This window comes from Pempheris klunzingeri, chromosome 19 (genome assembly GCF_042242105.1).
Source record: "Pempheris klunzingeri isolate RE-2024b chromosome 19, fPemKlu1.hap1, whole genome shotgun sequence".
NCBI classification, from domain to species: domain Eukaryota; kingdom Metazoa; phylum Chordata; class Actinopteri; order Acropomatiformes; family Pempheridae; genus Pempheris; species Pempheris klunzingeri.
In genome coordinates this window covers 4,281,079-4,302,590 of record NC_092030.1, presented here as the reverse complement: position 1 = coordinate 4,302,590, position 21,512 = coordinate 4,281,079, and the positions used below count along the sequence as shown (strand labels likewise).

The 21,512-nt window shown below is 41.1% G+C and overlaps 1 protein-coding gene across 1 annotated transcript in view; it reads left to right on the top strand.

Annotated features, from left to right (window-relative positions):
• Window positions 1-5,343: 5,343 nt before the first annotated feature.
• Window positions 5,344-21,512, top strand: part of lpar1 (lysophosphatidic acid receptor 1) — a 28,048-nt gene continuing 11,879 nt past the window's right edge. The window contains exons 1-2 of the mRNA XM_070850384.1: window positions 5,344-5,715; window positions 20,681-21,436. Of these exons, the coding sequence (XP_070706485.1) occupies window positions 20,698-21,436 (739 nt within the window). The 5' untranslated portion in view covers window positions 5,344-5,715; window positions 20,681-20,697. The remainder of the gene's footprint in view (window positions 5,716-20,680; window positions 21,437-21,512) is intronic.

The following is a 21,512-nucleotide window of genomic DNA, read 5'->3' as shown; positions in this document are numbered from 1 at the left end:
TTCACAAATCTGTCTAAATCTGTGTTAGTGAGCACTTCTCCTTTGCCGAGATAATCCATCCCACCTCACAGGTGTGGCATATCAAGGTGCTGATTAGACAGCATGATTGTTGCACAGGTGTGCCTGAGGTTGGCCACAATAAAAGGCCACTCTGAAACGGGCACTTTTGCTCTACTGGATGCAAAATGTGTCAACAATATTTGAGAGAAATGGGTTTTTTTTTGTATGTAGAAAATGTTTTCAGTTCAGCTTACGAAAAATGTTGCGTTTATATTTTTGTTCAGTGTATATATACACATGACGGCTTCAGGTTGAAGATGTGCTCCACTGGTGGGAGAAAAAAGAAGAGGATTGTTTATCTGGTCACATTGTCCAATCTGCTTGTAAAAAAATGATTCTGGCCATTCTGACCAGCTTGTCTGGCTCAATCAAAAGGTTACAAAATGTGACTACCAATTCCTCCAAAGTCTAAAAATGTCTCCACAAACATAACCCTTTCTAAACTACATCATATTTTCTTTTCCCATGCAGCTAGAGCCTTTTATTCAAATTAAACGTAACTGGACAGTACGATTAACTGTGCTTTTTTAAAAAAAAAAAATCCTTTTACAATGACAGCCTGGCAATGACGACAACAGCGTGTGGTTTAAGATCCAGTAATTGCAAGGGAGGCTGTAAACGATCATACAAGAGTCCATTACAAAAGGCACACTTCATCCTTGATGCGGTCATCGGCAGAGAGAGGCCATTAGCGTGTATCACAACCTGAGACAAAGGAAGTCACCATGGCTAATCTGTCATCTCCATCTCATAACTCTTTTCTGCTCTGACAATAACAGAGAGCGATGGGGACAAGAACACACGCATACACTGTTGGACACTCAGTCTGACTGTCATCATGTGCATCTGGTCAGTGTCATTTAAACTGTCCGATAGTAAATGTGACAATAAAACGTATGAGTCAGAGGAGTAGAATAATAGAGAGGAAAGAAAAGGAGGACATTTACTTGCTACATTTGGTAAAAGAGAATTTGCTTATGTAATGTTGATGTACTTTATTCATCACTTAAATGGCAAAGTCTCCTCCTGTGGACAGCAAGCCCAAGAGATCCATTTTATTGCTTACTACCAAACATGGAGTACAATAGTGCTGCAGAAACTGTCTTTTGCATTCATTAGACATGATAACTATTACCATGAGGACAGTAGCAAAATGTTCTGTCTTTCTTTCCTTCTGCACTTTTTTTGTCTGTCTGCTACTTTCTTTGAAAAACTGTGTCATTAGTCTCATGTTATTTGCATATAGAGGCTTTTCATATCCAAGCTCACTGTATCTACATCAATGATTGCTCATAATCACCTCTTTTCACACTCCCACCCATTAGTTTTGTTTACTTTGTGATGTAATTCATCTCCTTACCCCCAGGCTGTTTATGTAGCCTTTTCTCAACCCCCCTCTTCTACTTTTTTCTTCCATTTCCTCTATTTCACCCTACCTAACCCCTTGCTCTCTTTCACTCTCTGGCTCCACTACTGAAATTTAACTCTCCTTTGAAACCCTTGTGAATCCCTCTCTTTCTCTCAGCTGTCATGTGTCCAAACCCCCCAGCTCTTTCTTTCTTGTCTAACTCTCTCTCACCACTGACATGGTGGTGGCTGTCTGTCAAGGTGATTCCTTGCTGCCTCTAAATGCTTAAAATGGCTTTTATATTGGGAAATAGAGCTGGGTTTGATCAGCGTTCATGCTTATCAGGAGGACCTTTGCTTAAATGCACAAATTCAAAGTGTCAGGCCGCCCTTATCTGCATAAGTAAATGTCACATGGAGCAGGACGACTGCATGCCTTTTAAAGGCAAGTGAGTGCTAAATACCAGATAATTACCAGATTATTAACAGAGTTTGCACTAGACAAATACTCCTTTGCTTTTCAGTGGCTTATAGTATTGAACAACTTTACCAAAGTACTATGCATGCCCACAACAACTAACTATGTAGTTAAAGTGTCACTCCATTCAGTGGATGTGGAGATTTTCCAAAAGAAGTGAAAACTTTGACCTGCTGGTGATCCTTAAAGAAATTAAAAGAAAACCCAGAATATAAAATACAACTGCAGCATGATAGAACTGAGAAATGATTCAGGATGTGCAAGGAAGAAGTCTTTGAGACATACCTAGTCTTGTAATCTCTGCTCTTTCCACCCATTCCTACAATTATATTGCTTTGTTTACTACAAACACCTCAGTAAACGCTACCAGATGACGTACAAGCCTGTGAGTGTGATACACTGAAAGCAACTCTAGTGGATTGTGTTTACTGAACTAGCTGGTTACGAGGATACATTGGTCTTAACACTTTCATGCATGAATTATGATAACCTCAGTCAGGATCTTTTTTACTAAGTGTTTTTATTCATCTTTAGGCCTGAAAAACAAAGTTTGAACTTTTTTTTTTTCAACCCATATTTTATAAAGATATATTTACATGTCCAGTAGTTGAAATATAGCTAGTGATGCATGATGTACAATTCAGTGGGCATGTGATTAATCATAATTTCCTCCCAATATAAAATCAATACTTGGAAAACTCTCCTTAGATGTTACTTGATGTCCCCATATTTTCCTTACCTGCATAGTTTCTTTTTATAGAAGGTTTGAACAGAAAAAAAAGAGCAACTTGGTGTTTCTGGCTGTCTGTCGACCACTTTTTTTCACTTGCAATGGTTTGCCACTGGGTAGCAGTCAGTGTATGAGATGATGCAGTAGCATCCACTGTAGTGGCTGATGTGCAACTATGCCATCAAAACTCATGCATATACAAGAAAACAGCTTTTGAATAGCTGTTCACTGTTGTGACCTCTATGCATAAAAGGGTTAAGTGAATATAATTTCATATTGAGGGAGACATAGGTCATCCACATTCTCTATGTCCCACCTCCTGTTGTCAAGAGGAGCAACCTAGTCTCAAACTTTACAATCTACAGTGGACAGAGGGACCAGTTTATGATAATCACATATAAGCAGCATATATACCGTACAAACAAGCACATGTCTGCCTGCAGCTATGTGAGCTAGAGTCTCCCCCTAGTACAGTAGGTGGGATTCTCCTTTGGTCAACCAGTAGATGTTTGCTTTCCATAGTGGGACACCACGGTTTAAATTTGGTCCGTTAGACTTGTGTGAAATAGAGGAGCTTCTATCACAACAAGAGTGCAAATGTGGCATAGTGGTCATGCAAGTATTTTCACAAATCACTCCAAGCAAACAGATTTCCCCATCGCTGGGTTCTGTGTGGTTCCACTCCTGTCCTCTAGCATGCCAGGCACTACAAGTGACTACACATGACAACTAATTTTGTATTTTCTGTTTTTGCCATGCTGCGTCTCTACTTTCAGGGGCAAAGAGGCAACAAGGATGTGTGGGAACCAATTATGATGAAAATAAGTGTTGGTGCAACAAAAAGGGTCATGCTACATTTGGAATCAGACACAAAATTATGTCTTTTGTCTGATCAATTTATAATCGTTGTGCTTTCCATTCCAGCTGTCACCAGGCATACTGGATCTTTGTCACCATGGTGACAATAGTAAACACATGGTTAACGTTGTGAAATGGTTGCAGTTTGGTTAGGTTTAGGAGAAGGTCATGAGTTGGGTTAAAACAAGTATGTTTGTTGCAAACGTTAGCTCACATCACGTTATGTACATGATGTAAGTTACATACATGACATAAATTGGCTAATGTGTATCAGTTAAAACAAGTCACCACTGACATAACATCAGTCTCCACATGGAGACCTCCACCTGATTACCACAGGTGATCCTTTGCGTGTTGTTTTTGAACCAGGGAATTTGTATGCCCACCACCACAAAGGTTCCCAATTGACTTTCCATTGGCATTGTTTACATCAGAGTGGCACAAAATGTTAACACATTACGTGCAACAAGTGTGGTGTTAAGAGGCTGTGGTCATTTCACCTCTTGAAGACTGGCCTGTCAAATATTGTGTTTTGTCTGACCAGCACTTCAAAATACCTAAAGATATTCAGAATCAATCAATCAATCAATCAATCTTTATTTATAGAGTGCCAGTTCATAACAGCGTTATCTCAAGACACTTTACATAAAGAGCAGGTCTAGACCAAACTCTTTAATAAGAGAGAGACCCAACGATTCAGGAATTCAAAATTAAGGATTCAAGAATCCCCACATGAGCAAGTTTATGACTACACAAGACAAACCAGCCCAGCAAATCGGTTTAGTGAGGACTGTTTGGTGCTTTTGAATGAAAATAATCCAAATACTTGCCGATGTACGTGGGATAAAGTAATAAAATGCTCTATAAGGCCTTTTTTTTGGCTAATATCATGCAGTAGTCCAAGCTTTAAATAACGGTACCTGCTTGCTCTTGAGTGTGGGTGTTAGCGTAATTGGAAAGGCAACATTCCTGTGCCTTGCTTGCAAAATTAGCAATAACATTAAATGCGAATGACATATTCAACTTAAAGAGATAAAAGAGAAATGTTACATTCTTCAATGTATCATGGCTTTAACACTTAATTTCATTCCACAGCTGCAGCGGGTGGTTTACTACAAACACCTCACTAAGTGTTCACAGATGGTGCAAAGTTGGCAGACACAACTGTCCCAACCAAAAACTTTCTCATGAGCTGAGAACTTCATATTCGAAGGTTTAAACTCCACTTGGACACCCACACAGGCAGACAGAAGGAAATATTTCCAATATATTATGTGGAAGGTTAATTGGTAAGGAATACAATATGTCTTTGAGTGCTTCAGTGTCAGTCTCACGCTCTCTTTCTCTCTCTGCTTCACTCCACCCCTAGCTCCCTTCCTGTCTCTCTCTTAACAAGTTACTGAAAAAAAATGTGTTTCCAATTAGGCTCTGAGGGGAAAAAGAGCAACTCTCAACTGCAAACACTGCAAGAAATGTCTCTGCTAACACAACATTTACATCATAAAATATCGTTTTGTCACAAGACTAGTGGGAAAATGCCAGTTGGGTGAATTTAATGCACTTGTTACCAATGAAGTCTTCACTGCTGGGAGATGAAATATTCAGCAATTTCAACAAATTTCTCCTGTTTTTTTGATATACAATGAGATGCTGAGACACTTAAAAAGAAAAATCTTCACCAAGCAAAATGAGTTGTCCAACAACTTTCACTGCCACTCTTCTGAATCATTTAAACTAGTGTTTTTTGTACTGTGTGCGTGTAAATGTATGTGCGCGTGTGTCTGTGCGTGTGAGTGACGTCATGTGCAGACAAAGGTCCTCTCCTGCAGAGTGTGTGTGGCAGTCGGTCGGTCGGTCGGTCAGAGGGAGAGAGCTTGGCGGAGCCGCCGCGCCAGCGCAGAGAGGCACGGAGACGCAGCAGAGAGCATCAAGGCGACTTCATCTGGGAGCAAAATAAATGCAACTTTAAAAACAGGGACACAGTAGTTGGGGAAAAAGGTCGGCAGGAGCTATTCTTTTCTACACGGACATAAAATGAAAGGGTTACCTGGCTGTATATGTGATTTGGAGTCTTATGTTACACCGCTGCGACTTTGACACCAGAGTTGCGCAGGGAGAGTCTCTAGGAGTTGTCTGTTGAAGGAATTTCAGGCACCCGAATCAAACTTGAGTTGGACATCCAGGAACCAGTCAGGGAGTAAGCGAAACTACCTACCTACTGCTCTCACTGGGAAAGGACACTGTAAGTATTTCATTTCTTATCCCGCTTATTGAATTAATCTTTAGAAATAGGAAAAAAATTGGGTTTTCTTACTTTAGCGCGTCTCATGCATGCATGTGGGCATCTTTACATAATCAAAGTATACCTGCCACGTAGACGTGGCTGGTTCAGATAAAGGCTTTGATGGCAATAGCAGATGCCCGAATCCGCTGTGCGCACCGTTACTTCGGCTGTGCGCCTACTGGGGCTGAGAACGAGGACGCGGCTGGAATGGAGGACTTGTTGCGCCAGAGCCGGGCTCTTTACCAAATTGTCAGATTGGAGCAATATTTGTGGAAGGGAGTGAGCGGGAAAAAAAACCAAAACAAACGGGTGTTGGGTCTGGGAGGAAAAGTTTGACATCTGTCTTGATTTTCCACGCCGATCTGCAGTCAGAGAATGTGTTTGGAGTTTTAGTTTTCCTCATTGGACCTTTTTTCTCTCCCCCAAGTCTAACCACCTTTCTGAAAAGAAAGAAGCAAAGAAAATAAAAATGTCATCTATAACCCACTTGTCATCCAACAGGAAATATTGGTTTTGTAAGTGTCAGGACTTGTAAGTGTGACTGTTAAAACATGATGAGCTGGCCACCAGCATATTGATGGTCCTCAAACATTTCTTGTGGTGTTGGCATCTTCCCAAAGTATGCGCCCTGACGCTGTCTACTACCGGTGGGAGTATACACACCGTGCTGCGCCCTGGACTCAGGCCTTGAAATACAACATCAATTTCATGAACTAACTTAACTTCCCTCTGAACTCTGGTGGGGGTGTGACACTGGCTATAAACTGATGATGTAGTTCGGTCACTCTTTCCACCAAAAACAGGATCAGAAGTTATAGGTGTGTAATTCTCAGCTGTTGTTAACCTATTTCACCTGCAACCAAGATGCAGATAAATAACTTAAAACAAATGTATTGAAAAAGTGGCAATAATATTTCCACATCTGACATTAATTATCATTTCTGCATCTAGTTCAGGTTCTGGCCCTTGAATGAGTGAAGCCACCATAAACCATGTCAATAATTATGATTTCTGATGCTAATGAAGAGGATAATCAGTGAAGCTTGGCACTCACAGAAATGTGCACTAACCATGGAGATTGCTGCAGAGTTCAAGGTATAAGTGAAATTGGTTAACAATCGGTCTCATGCATTCAGGGAGGTCTTTCGGAGGAGCAACACCTGAAACACGTGTTTCTTCTGCCCAACAAGTGGTGGTGAATAAAGCTGTCCAACATTCTCGCCCAGAGGCAGAATATCATTAGAACTGCTGGCTAGGCTGCTGTTAAACTTGGTATTTGTGTCCCCAGTGGGGAGTTTTGAACCTTATTGGAAACACTTAACATTTTGTTTAAAGGAGGTCAGGTCAAAACTCTCACTCGACCAACGATTTGAAATCTGTTGGAACAAACTAGTGGCCTGATTGCTAAGAAATATGCCGTTTGAATTTGAATGAATTGGGGGTCTTTCCCTTTGGTGCCATCATCAGGCCAAAGTCTTTTCAAAATGTTGTCATCGTTGTGCCCCCGAGTTTCCTTTTATCCCAACTCTCAGGCCAAAATTTCTATTTGTACTGAGTGAGTTAGCAGTGACAGAGACTGAGGTGTTCAGCTTCTAATTAATTCATTTTTCAACTGTTTGTAAAGGTCTGCTATAAAAAAAAAGCCATATGCTCTCTACATGCTGTCCTCGCACTTTTGATGTTACCTAACTAATACTGATCTGGGCTCAAACTGTGTGTGTGTGTGTGTGTGTGAGTGAGTGTTTTTAGAGATGGCGAGACACTGTTTACTTACCACCCACTGCCATGAACCTCAGGGGGTCTTTGATGCTATAGTGGAGTGTGAGGACCGTTTACACTTCTGTAGATAGATTTGGTCTGTGGCTTTCAAGTTCTTGTGATTATAGAATCCACATGCTCAAAATACTGTTTCACAGTGAGTCAGATTTGTTAACTTAATATTTAGTAATAAACTTTTTTGGATAATTTTTCGTTTTAGGAACCATTTTCATCTCATTGAATGGCCCCTTATAATGAGTTAAACTAGACTGAGACACATCCAGCAACCACAGCTGTAGGTGGGATTGGGTAATTAGAGCGTAAGGCTTTCAGCATTTTCAGCCTTGGGCTGTTAAATGAGACATTTAACCTTTACACTTTGGACATGAAGAAATATTATTACTTGTTATTGCAAAATTCCTCAGAAATAGGGCTGCAGCCCACTTGGTGTCCTGACCTATGGTTTATTGAACCAGCCAGAGGGTTGCTTATAGATATTTCTTAATGTTATCATTCTTACCATTCTTATTAATGTACATTTTGACAGCAAAGAAAATCTTAAATACAATTTGGAGTCATTCGGCTTTCAGATGGATGAGATCCTTTCCCGCTAAAGAGACAAACACAATGTTTTTACCAATGTCCTACTAGTTGTGTGATTCGGACTGCAAATATTAACTATATTTTGTTAACAATTTAGTTTAAACTCTGAGACCCTCCTTGGTGCCAGATCAGGCAGCATTTTACCGCAGCTAGTTCAGTGGGTTATGAAATAAAGTGATAAGTACCAGATAGCAATGAAAGAAGATGACAGAAAGAGTGACTGAGTCCGAAAAAAATGTTGAAATAAGACTAAGAATGTTTGCTCCCCGTGACTGCCCTTGGATAAAAAGCAATCTGCTAGAGATAAGAGTTAAAGTGAAAAAGGCTGAGCTTCTGTTTGTTTTAATGAACTGTATTTTACTTCAGGTACAGTGTGAGTTTACAGTCTTCCAAACTTTTATGCATCATATGACTTCTGAGTGAATAATCATACTGTGTCACCCTGGATATGACACACCAGTAGATTGAATATGGGGACAGGGTAGTTCTCAGGAGGTCAGTGGTTTCCCTAGTAGCAGGGGAAGCAGCTCAAGCTATTAGTCTTTAACGCTCTGACTGATAGATCAGACAGGATCACAAAAAACACACTCATTTGAAAGCTGCTCCACAACTTGAGAGATGCTGAAAAGCAAAACAAATTTTGAAGGGATGAGTTGATGCTTCTGACTTCTGGCCTTCTTGTTCAAACCAAACAAAACTCTCACTGCAAAGACTTATCGTCCCCCCCGAAGACAACTGTTTTATGTTCCTCTGCATGAGCTCTGACATCCGTCAAAAGAAAAGGTCCTTGAAACATCTGTGTTGTGATTGCCAAAAGCACAATTTCTCCTCCCCCCTCGTCTAAGGACCTGCATTCCACCCATTCTTACTCCCAATGTCCAGATTGTTTCCACATTCATGCAGGTAACAGAGGCACATTTTGTTAGCTGTTCTGGCAGAAATGAAATTTCCTTCAAGGCCAAGAGGACAGGGAAATGTTTCAGGCAAAAATGTTTAAACAGCAGAAAAAAAAAATGTTACAAACATTTGATTTCTCACCAACATTATCTCCTCAGTGCTCTTTGTATTAAACACATAGCTTGCCGTGAGTGAGTTGCCTGTGGTCAGACCACTACCTCTTCTTCAACTGCTGATCATGGACGTGTTACAAGCATGACACACAACAGTGTTGTTTCCGGTCCTGATCGCACTTTTGGCTTGCACTCACGTGGGATTTTGTTGGGGTAACTAAAGTGGTCAATCACTTGTGAGCCATCAGGCAACACTAAAAAAACAAAAAAAACTTCCTCAAACTTCAACTGCCTAATATATACTTGTTGGTTATGGTAAGAACATCCTCTTCTGTGATATCAACTGCCTTTGGGTGGTCAGCAGTGTCGTTTGGACTATTTCAATTGTAGTAATTTTATTAGTGGCCATGGTAGAGTTAAGGGGAGAGCACTGTAGACTGACAGACATGCTTCTAATCCATCTGTTTTGTCTTTTATATTTGACTTTTACACACATCATCTGTATATTCTGCTTATGCACGAGATGTAAATGTTTTAGCAACCACCATCTTCAAACTTCTCTTTCCTTCTTTTTTTTGTTCTCAGCTAATATTAAATTATATATGTGGTTTTGACAGGAAGCTGTCACACCACCACGCAATGTTTGCGAGTTACACAGAAAAATGTAGGAGACATTTTGACACTATTATCTTATATTGTTGTTGTTGGCAAGTGAAAAACCAAACAAAAAGTCATGTTATCTTTGAATACCCTTTACAAACCACATCTCACAGCCCTGCAATGTGTGTCACATATCCAGACAACTCAGGGAAATGGAGGCTGACAGAGAGAAAATAAAAAGATGATGAGAAAGACACAAATCGGAGATAGAGAGAGAGAAAAGCAGGCAGGCACATACCTACTTGCCCAAAAATGTTTAGCCATACAGAAGTCTGTTTTTTACAATTTCAGCAGACACATGCCCGCTGTCTGCAACTATTAATGTTTACATTCTGCTGTCAGAGATAGAACATTGAAACTCTATTGCCAAATTTATGCTGAAATGGGCCTTTTAAATAGTCACCTACTGTGAAGCAGTAGGTGACAAGCATGCAAATCAGGGAAAAGAGTATTGTCAGAGTGGCCAACGCTTAGAATCAGCTGTTGGTCACACTACGAGCGAGGTGTCAGAGCCACGAGCTGAGACGTGCCAAAAGCACAATTGACACAATTTCCCTTGACCACTCCTTGTTTCCCTGCTGCCTCCCATTAACCTCCCGCCCCACAGCTTCTCATTCCTTTTGTCTTAATTGGGGGAAAGGGGTGGTTGTGGGTTAAAATCATATAAAAGATGTATAAAGTTAGTCATGGGAATTACAGAAAGAGGAACCAAGATCTGCAGAAATGAGGAAATAATGTTTTTATACCCAGCTGTATCCCAAAGAAGCACATACAGTATGCCTTCCCTGTCAGTGAACTGTCACTCTGCATAATCTGCACAAATGCAGCTATTGAATCATGCTGTTTTTCCATTTGCCCAAGTCATTCTGCTATAGCCATGCTGTGATCACATGTGTTTATATAACTAAACAGTTAAATACAACCTAACAGACCTACCTCAAGCTGGACCTGCTGTGAGCAATTAAAAGTAGGACAAATGCTCATTCAAACAGGCAGCTGTAGAGAAAGGTAAAATAGTGTCAGAAGTTCCAAGACACCTGCTTCTCCAAGATATTAAATTTCAGTAGCAATTTCCTCTGGTGCACTTTCATTACAAGACTGTTACATTTTCATTCCCTCCTCCTATATTTCTGCCTCTAGATAGGAGCACCGTTTTCAGTTTCATCCATGCAAAGTCAGCCTTTTTAGTTAGTATGGACAAATGAAATTAGACTTTTTAGTGCCTGCCTAAAATACTACCTCACTCTAAGCTGTTTTACAGATTTTATTTGAAATGTACAAATTTTTTTCTCTGCAATCAATCAGCGATAAAAATCCCATAATGACGAAGTGAAAAATAAATTCAAAGACTGAACTCTATAAGATTCCCCCCTCTGTTGAGAAGAAATGCAACCAAAAGTGTTGAAAAAGAGTGCACACAACCTCAGACTGAATGTTCACCTTTAAACATGACAACAACCTGAAGTGCACAGCCAAGGCAACGCTGGAGTGGCTTCGGGATAAGTCTCTGAATGTCACTGAATGGCTCAGCCAAAGCCTGGGCTTGGAACAGCATAGAACATTTGCAGAGAGACCTGGCAGTTCACAGACACTCCCCATCCAGTGTGACTGGGCTGGAATGAATTTGCCAGGAAGAATGAGAGAAACTGCTCAAATGCACAAAACTTACCTAACAAGACTTGAGACTGTAATCGCTGCCAAAGGTGCTTCTACAGAGTACTGAATAAAAGCTCTGAATATTTCAAGTAAATGAGATTTCTAATTCTAAAAACATGTTTTCGCTTTTGTTCGCCTCAATCTTCAGCAAGTGAAACATGTACAGTTGGACTGAGGTCAGGTCAACATTCCTCTGCATGGCCATTTGTGTGTTTGTGTGTGTGTGTGTGTGTGTGTGTGTGTATAGGAATACTGTCCTGCTCCATCGTTCTAAACTTGGGAATAGAAAGTCACCCAATATAGAAGTGAATAGAACCTGGAAGCTAAAGTTCAGCACTTGCAGACATTGGTTTATTTAAAATGTGTTGGAATATAGCCAAAACTATCGAAATGCGTCACTTTCCAAATACTTACACACTGCACTGTATTTCGCAATTTATTTGTATTCTCACTATTTGCTAATTCCTTTGGAGGGGAAGATTTTTTTTTGTAGTCTAATGCATTTTGTATTCAAACCGTTCAAATGCATGCATGCGACAATTGTTTTCATTTATCGCGCAGCATTAGTGATTACGACAAGCGACAGTCCAGAGTGCTCAGCGACGAATTTGAAGAACGCCTCTGAGTCAAACCCAGAAATCTCTACCGACCACTCTGATGCAACACCATGTTGCATCTGAGCTATGGTGATGTAATCCATGGAATCTGTCTCCAATAGTGTGATTTCATCAGAGTATGACTGAACACACCCAACAATAAACTGCAGAGAATCCTGACACGTACGATAGAAGCTGTTTATAAGGACCCAGTGATTATTTATGTGCATGTGTGGTCATGTTCATGTAAAAAACAGAAGGTCATATTGTTTGACACCGTAAACATGCCACCACTAGTTTGCACTAATGCAAATGTCACTACGTTTAGGTTTGGCACGGTGCACACACCATGTATTTATGTCATACGGCTTATGCTGCTCTAAACTGCTTTTCAAGGATTCATTTCATGGTAATATTGTTTTCAGCTGTTTAGCCTGAAAACCTGCTTTACCAAAACATGTGGAACAGATCATAGCAGAAAGACCTTAAAGCAAAGAAGCTTATTAGATATACATTTGCAAAATGAAAGGACGTGTTATATGCTGCTCCACAGACAATAACCCATGAGTTGGATTCCGGCTGTGACTAGGCTTTCCCATGCTATGATCCCTGGAAGAATTTATTGCAAATTAAAATGGCTCTTAAACGTTATTTATGATTCTGGCTGTTATTTAGAAATAAAACATTGCTTTCAATGACTTTGGACAAACCAGAAGCCACTGAGACACCCACTCAGCCTGTCTCTACTGAGCTGTGTGTGTAATTTAGCCAATTAACTCCTTCTCCCTGGGGAATAAAACATGTTGTCAGAGTACATACAAGAGTAAATGCTCCAAAACTGCTTCTGTTGGTGGTGTGAGGAAATTCTGCTTGTTGAATTTGTCTTAATTCATAAGACTGATTCTATTCTATTCTATTATATTTTGGACAAATAGAGGCTAGTTTGTAAGACAAATTATATTCCTATATATTTCTAGTCTTAGTCACCACCGTTAGTAGCTGAACATGTGTCAGTTCTGGGCTATGTGTGCTGCGATGGAAGTGTTTAAGTGGTTGGAGTGGTATCATCCACTGACGAGCCGTGAATCAGCCCGTCACGGCTGCAGTCACACATGACTCAACACCAACTCTCAATCCAGCCCTTGTGCCGAGCTCTGCCACTCCGCAGCAACTGTTTGAGAGTATCTGTGAGTGTGTGTGCGTGTGTGTGCGTATGGCGCGCACTCACCCATGATGTTAAAGAGGACGTTAGAGAATGAAAGCTTATGTGTGTGTGTGTTTGTGTGTGTGTGAGAGAGAGAGTGTGTATTCTGGGTTGTAGAAGTCCTGTTTCTCTGCTTTCTGGGGTGGGAGTGTGGAAACAATGGGTACATTGTGTGGAGAGTAGACGGGAGGGGGACGTTGAGGAGGAGGAGGAGGAGTGAGGTAGAGAGGAGGAGACAGGAGGGGAATGCTGAGGAAAAGAGATGGGATGAGTAGAGTGACAGCAGGAGAAAATGGGAGCAAGAGAAGGGCAAGGAAAGGAGTTAAGGGAAGAGGTAAGGAAGAAGGAGAGGGGAGGGAAAACGAAAGAGGTGAGGAAGAGAGGGGCACCTGTGTAAACTAAGAGGTAAGGGGGAGAGGACAGAGAGAGAGAGAGAGAGAGAAGAGGAGTTGAGAGGGTGTGAGGTGAGACGATACCAGATTGAAGGTGGGGAGGAGAGAAAGAATAAAAGGTGCAAACCTCAAGTGTGAAGAAGTTGAAGGACGGTATAGGAAGCAAGGAAACAAGAGAGGAGGAAGAAAGCAGGAGAAATGAGGGCAGAGGCAATAGAATGATATGAAGAGCATAACTGGAACAGAGGTCAAGTGAAAAAGGAGAGATGGAAGAAGTACGGAGAGTCTTTTCAGTTTCATATATCCAAAGTGCTTATTAGTAAAAAAGCATCATGTTATCTAACTAATCTGTGGAATAGGCCTAAACTAAATATAGGCAGGACAAATTTCTTTCTACAGACAGCTGAAAACATTCAGTGAAGAGACTCTCTGTCACTTTCAGGTTGTAGTTCCATCGCGCATAAATCATTCATATCAAAGTCTGGTCTGAGAAAACCAGGGTTGATTAATTTAAATTCTAAAAACAGTTTTGCATTATAAATCATCGTCATACACCAGATGTGTTCAATGATATCATTATTCAGTATGATAATTTATGCATAACTGTAATCACTCTTAGCTGCTTCGTGACTTTTTATGAAAATCACTAATTCTTACAGAGCTAAAAACCACAGAGGCAACAATGTAGGGTGAGATGCTGTACTGATGAACTGCAGGGGCAATTTCCTGGATAACAAAGCATTAGCATTTTTGCCTTAACTTCCAAATGAGCTTATATGATCATGACTTTCCAAGCTCAAAGGCCAGAATATGTGGTCCTTTCTCCATAAAAAGAAAGAGAAAGTCATCATAATTCCCTGTGAGACTATCAGTATCATAGCCTTGAGCTCTTTCATTTACTGGAGAATTGATTTGTGGACCCGTTGAGTTCATTTTATTTATACACCCTCCCTACATTCAGATGAGGACAAACAAAAAATAAAAGCTAAACAGAGAAAGAAATGGGAGAAACCTCAGAAAGAGCGACTGAGGATGGATTCCTCTCCCAGGGTGGACAGACATGCAATAGATATGGTGTGGACAAATTACACCCACATAGTAAAATGACAGTATGGACAATCAGGATGACAAAACAATAGATAGAATCCAACCACATGTGGCCGTGCTGCCTAACAGACCTGACAGACCTAACAGACCCGGAAGCACAGACCCACAAGGCAAAGCTCAACCACGCCATTCACACAGAGAGGAGATAGGAAACAAACACGCACACAGGGAGAGAGAGACGAGGACAGCTTGTACACAAGGGAGAGACCAGAGGAGAGGCTGAATCCTCCTGGAGGACGAAGATCCAGATCCAAAACATCTGGAATGAGACAGCCAGGGGAGAGACAGAGCAATCACAGGATGGCGGATGGTCAAGAGTGAAAAAAGACGAGGGGAAACTAGGGAGAGAGAGAGAGAGAGATAAAGAGACAGAGAGACAAACACAGCTGTGCTTGACAAACAAACAAACAGAAGGTTCGAATTTTAAGTACAAGGCCTGAAGTAATCAAAGAATAACAATTACTGACAGTGAAGGTGAAAAGATGAATTTTTACGTTTGGATTTAAAGGCATCAACAGAGTCAGGCTGTCTGATGTCAGCAGGGAGGTTATTCAGAAGGAGGGGGCGTGGTAGGAAAAGGCCATCCAGCCTGCTGACCGCTTTGTGAGAGTATGGGATGGAATACAAGGTTGAAGAATCCGAGGCACACAAAAGTCTTATCTGGCTGTGAAGCAAAATAATTGATATCCACACTTTTACGCAAAAGTGAGTTGTAGATCAGTGTCTTATCAGTCCGAAAAGGAGGAAGGGGCATTTTCTTGGAAAATGCTGTAGGATGTAGTTAAGTTCACCTTTTAAGTACCAATCTTTTTCATCATTACCCTGTGAAATACAGCTCAGTATAGACTCCCAAATCAGGGACTGTCCAGACATCTGTCTGACACTCTAATAAATGTTCTCTAATACAGACTAAACCTTCTCACTGCATAGGAATAACATGTCAAACGTGAAATTCAGTGGTGTTCCCCTCAAAGCTCTTTTCCTCTCAGAACAGAGACGGTTGGATGATAGATTGTTGAGAAACCTGAATAAACTGGGACCCAGCCACTTTATCTCAGTACATGTTGGACCAGTGAGAACAAAACTCAAAAGCAAACTTAAATGTAGAGTTTCCTCCATGCTCAGAAAATGTATAAAACAGGGAAGGACGTGCACAATATCTACAACACTATAAAACCCTACAGAGCACAAAGGACATTCACCCTTAAGTCATTTTTCTCACTCTTTTACTTTGTAGAATGAAAAGAAAAATGAAAATGAAAACCCAACCATGTAAACAGGTGATAGGGAACGGCCCTCTGGTGACCTTAGATTGTGCTTTAGTGCAAAACACAGTAAGAATTGGATGCTAGATCAACATTGGATGTTTTTGCACAAAATAAGTCTTGTAGCTGCCCTCTAGCACTTAGAAGAAGTGTTTCAGTGATTTGACTCCCCTATCGATATCTTTTGTCAGTGACTTCACAAACCACCAGGGATCTGACTGTTGATGTGACAATGCAATGTCTAAGTTTTGGTTAGGCACAATTATGACTCGGTTAGGTTTAGAGAAAGATCAGGGTTTGGGTTCGCCCATCTCTAAAACAGTGTCACATTACGTCCTCCCATCATAATTATTACTGCCACTAGTGGTCTTTGCCGCTTTAAGTTGAATATATGTCCTTTTGGGGTATTTGCTGAAAAGAGTGTTGTTTTCCTTTGGAGGAGTATCCATATCTTTCATTAATGCCAAAAAGTTCTTCAGGCCTGGCCCCAGGTATGGAGCAGGGTCTCCCTGTAACTGACCAGAACAAAATCTAAATCTAGTTGACAGGTTTCCAAGACGTGAAGCCAATCCATTTTAGGCACTCCAGCTTTCCTTAGGTCATAAAGATTCCTCAGCATCTGTTCAGAAAATTTCCATAAAATGTTGCTAAAGACCTGTTGATTTGAATGAGCCCATGATCTTTTCTTCACCCCACCTTCAACATTTGCTCATTTCAATGTGCAAAGACCTTACAGCTGAAAGCGGGACTATCGATCTTGTTTCGGCTTTCAACAAACAAGGAGCTGTAGAAATATCTCATCCTGTAATGAAGTGTCTCGTGCAGCTGAAAACTGGATAATAAATGTTTATGTAGTAATGTATTTAGAAGAGGCCTTATGTGTTTGCTCATTAGCAAACAACTGATGAAGTGTGTATGATTGTCACAGTAAATGGGAGACTACAATAATTGAATGAGTGTGATAATTAGGCGTATGTTATGAATGTGTAGCCCTGGCACTGATACTTGAGTTATGACCTCACTTGTATGGATTCCAGGGTGGTCCTTTCATAGCCTATTAGACGCACACACACACACACACACACACACACACACACACACACACACACACACACACACACACACACACAGAACTCACTCTCTTCTCTCTCTTCACACAGTCAGACTTTATCACACATTACTAACAAGCATGAAGAGACACACACTCAAGCACAGTGAGCATTTTGTTCTCTGCCTGTAACGCCCAGGGTTCAACACATTGTACACACACACACACACACACACACACACACACACACACACACACAAACACTAAAATGCTTCAACAACTTAGTCATTCAAACTTTCTCTTTTATGGTGCACGTATACACACCCAGGTGCAAGAACACAGAAATCTGAAATCCCCTTTTCCTGTGTCCTCTTTTTTGCTCAATCTTTCCCTTTTACAAGATCCACCCACCAAACAGGCACACACAGTCACACACACACACACACACACACACACACACAATGACAGGATCTCTCTCTGCAGGCTCCAAGTCTCTGATGAAAGTGTTGGGAATGTGTACTGAGAGGCCACTGACACTTCCTCCACTTTCTAGTACTGACGACTCGCCTCAGGCATTTAATGCCCCGATGACTGCTCCCTTCACACATTTAAGGGCCATAATCCACAGATGACAAATAGAATAGATCTGCTTGTATCTGGGGTGGTGGTTGTGGATCTATCTTGCATTAGTATTGCTGCTGCTGTCACTCAGCTGCTACTTTCACTGCCTCTTAATGGCTGAGTCACTGCTTTTTCTGAATAACGATTGAAAACCTCATGCAGGGTTTTATAATGTCCTTTCTAAGGCAATTAAAAAATGACCACAGATGCTAAAGAGGGAAAAACACCTGTTATGCACACGAGAGCCCACAGCCTGCATGTTTACAGATTTTTAACAGTTTTTTTAGTACAAAATTCCCTTTGGGTACTGTTGAGTGTAAATGTGAACGATACTCACTTGAATACTCATATTAATTTCAGATGACTTTTAGTCTTTGTACAGAAAGAGGACTGTGGATTATTTTGTCTTTACGTTGCACTTGCTTCAGGAAGGGATCTCTTAAAGGCCGGCATGAACAGGAGGAATAAAAAATGAAAACTGTTTCAATGTGAACATGAGCACTTGACCATTGTTATAAAACAGACTTGGAAAACGGTGAACCTCTCTGTTCATCACTGTGAGCTGTTTTGTGTGGTCTTGTTTAAAAAAGACGGACTTGGACATCTGAAACATTAGCCATTAATCAAATGTAAACATACAGTAAAGCACAGAATGAAATAATGTGGCCCTATTATAATGATTGCTGGCCAGTGTTTATTTTTTGGGCATGTCTTTTCAGAAATCACATTCAACTTGTCTGGAGCAGTACGGTATTAGCAATAATTCAGTACAGCTAATAGAATGTGCCACTGCTGTTTCAGTGAATGAAATAACGTTTTACAGCCACTCAAAGCAAACATGGCTGCACATGGAGTCCCATATCGGTCCACCTCAGGAAATTGGAGATATAAACAGAGTCCAGGAAACCGTTTATTTAATTGATTAGAACTTCCTTTATTCTGTTATTGTTGCACCGCCGTGCCTAACACACCAGTTTTGGCTAAGGAATATAAAGATGTTGTACGCTGCCAGAATTCTGAGCCAGTCTACTATATAGCTGATGGGCAGTATTGCTTTTGGCTTGAATTAGGGTTTAAAATGGGATAAATTTAGAGTTCATAACATGGGGGCTCTATGGAACAAAAGCAGAGAAAGGAGCTAAATTATAGGTTATTGCTACCGGAAAAACGTCCCCCTCTACATTATGTAACATGTCCTGTATATCATGACAGTCAAAACAGTATGTGACCAGCGAGATTTAGTGCTCCTTAGCAGTTGAGGTGTAACAGTTGAAAAATATGTTTGGCCAACTTCAGCTTTCACAATGTTCAAGACTACCTCACATCCCAGGAGTATAGTGTATTTTTCATGTGAATTTGCAAGAGGTGAAGGTTGTGATAGTGTTTCCAACCTTGCAAATTAGTCCAAGAGGGAAAAAAAATCCTTCATGTTTGTAGTTCAGTTTTGGCAGAGCAGAGGTATTTGCTGTGTCACTGCAGAGAGAAAAGAGGGTTTAGAGGATTTGAGCGGTCTTATTAGAAGGTAAATCAAGAGGGAAGGATTTCCACAAAAACACTGGCCTTTGACGTAGAACTTCTTTTACTCTTCGTCTCCTCTTGTTTCTGGCTCCCTCTCTCTCTTTTTCTCTGTCTTACTTACACACACACACTCCACTCTACTCAAGCCCTGAGGTCCTGTTTCCGGTCTGGGGTGTATGAGAGAGACTAGCCAGCATCTGTGTGGGACTGGAGCTTATTACACACACACATGTTTCTGTGAGCATTGTTTGTGTGTGTGAGAGTCGCCTGTAAGCATCATTGCTGCTGTTGCTGGTTAGTTTTCTCAGTTTCCTCTGATGGAGTTTTTAAGCAGGAACACTTGTAAATCTCCACCAGATGGAAAAAATATGTTTCAACTTCATATCACACAGGGGTTTATTCACACAGCACACGAAGATGCATGTACACACACACTCACAGCTGCACACATGCAAACATGCAGGCACAGACACACACACACACCTCCCTTGTGTAGTGTTGCTGTAAACTGTGACTTGTAGACAATACAAGTTTTGTTTCTTGCAATCGTTTTTAGGCGTTTTGCTCCTATAAAGCTGTCTTAACAATGGTTGTTTTCTGTATGTGAAATACACACACACACACACACACACACACACACACACACGCACACACTTTCACAATCATTTCAGTCTAAATCCAAAGGGGATTTTTGCTTTTCCATGTTTCAGGAACCGGCTTACATCCACATGTTTCCTAAAGCGCTGCTTTGTGTTGAATGTTATGAAAGAGAAATAGTAAAGCATATATTAACTCATTCTTGACTGAAGCATAAGAAAAGGAAATGTGAACAAAGAGGCCATTCTGTTTAGTATAGACAGATTTTGTGTTGGTGTCCTAAATCTATAACTGACTTAAATCTAAGTAAACGTACGCTTTCTGCTAAACATTTTGGCCATTTGATGGTTTGATGGTTTTCATTGTTCATTCCTATCAGTTATCACAGACAAATAATGCAAATTATTGAACTTTATTTTACAATTTCCAGGAAAATCACCACACATCACAGCTCAACCCTTATTGAGTCAATTTTGAGCCAATCTCTTTGGGTTTCATGTTTCATTTACACAGTAATTTAATCAGATTGATATTCCCATTCATGCCAGACTCTTTGAGTAACGACCTGGTAATTCATTGCAGTGCTTTTTCCATCGCTTGTATTAATCCAGTTTTTGTGATCTTCAAACATCACTTGTTTGACTCATACGCTGTGGTTCACTTGCCAGCTGGAGCAAAACAACCAGATGTGATCTACTGATGAAATCTAGCTTTTCTGTGGTACCAATGGAAATTGTTTTGAGATGATAAGAAGTGGATCAGGTTAGTCCATGTAAAAAATAAAATCCCATGACAGGGAGAACACTGCTGATGTGAGGATCACCTTGTTCAATCAGCAACCTTTACATAAATGACTTTTTTTAACATTTGCTAATTTTTTCCTTTCAGAAAGCACTACTACCACCATGGACGAGGAACAGTGCTACTACAACGAGACCATTGCCTTCTTCTACAACCGCAGTGGCAAATACCTTGCTACTGACTGGAACACCGTCAGCAGGCTGGTGATGGGCCTGGGCATCACCGTGTGCATCTTCATCATGCTTGCCAACCTTCTGGTGATGATCGCCATTTACGTCAATAGGAGATTCCACTTCCCCATCTACTACCTGATGGCCAACTTGGCAGCTGCTGACTTCTTTGCTGGACTGGCCTACTTCTACTTGATGTTCAACACGGGGCCAAACACGAGGCGTCTGACTGTTTCAACATGGCTGTTGCGCCAAGGCTTGATTGATACCAGCCTGACGGCGTCTGTGGCCAACCTGCTTGCCATTGCCATCGAGCGCCACATCACCGTGTTCCGGATGCAGCTTCACACGCGCATGAGTAACCGCCGTGTGGTGGTGGTGATTGTCATAATCTGGACCATGTCCATAGTCATGGGGGCCATCCCCAGCGTGGGCTGGAACTGTATCTGTAGTATTAAGTCTTGCTCCAACATGGCGCCGCTTTACAGCAACTCCTACCTGGTCTTCTGGGCAGTGTTTAACCTAGTGACTTTTGTTGTCATGGTGACACTATATGCCCACATCTTTGTCTATGTGCGTCAGAGGACCATGAGGATGTCACGGCACAGCTCTGGACCGCGACGCAACCGAGATACCATGATGTCTCTGCTGAAAACCGTGGTGATTGTGTTGGGTAAGGATATCTATCTATCTATCTATCTGTCTATCTGTCTATCTGTCTATCTGTCTATCTGTCTATCTATCTATCT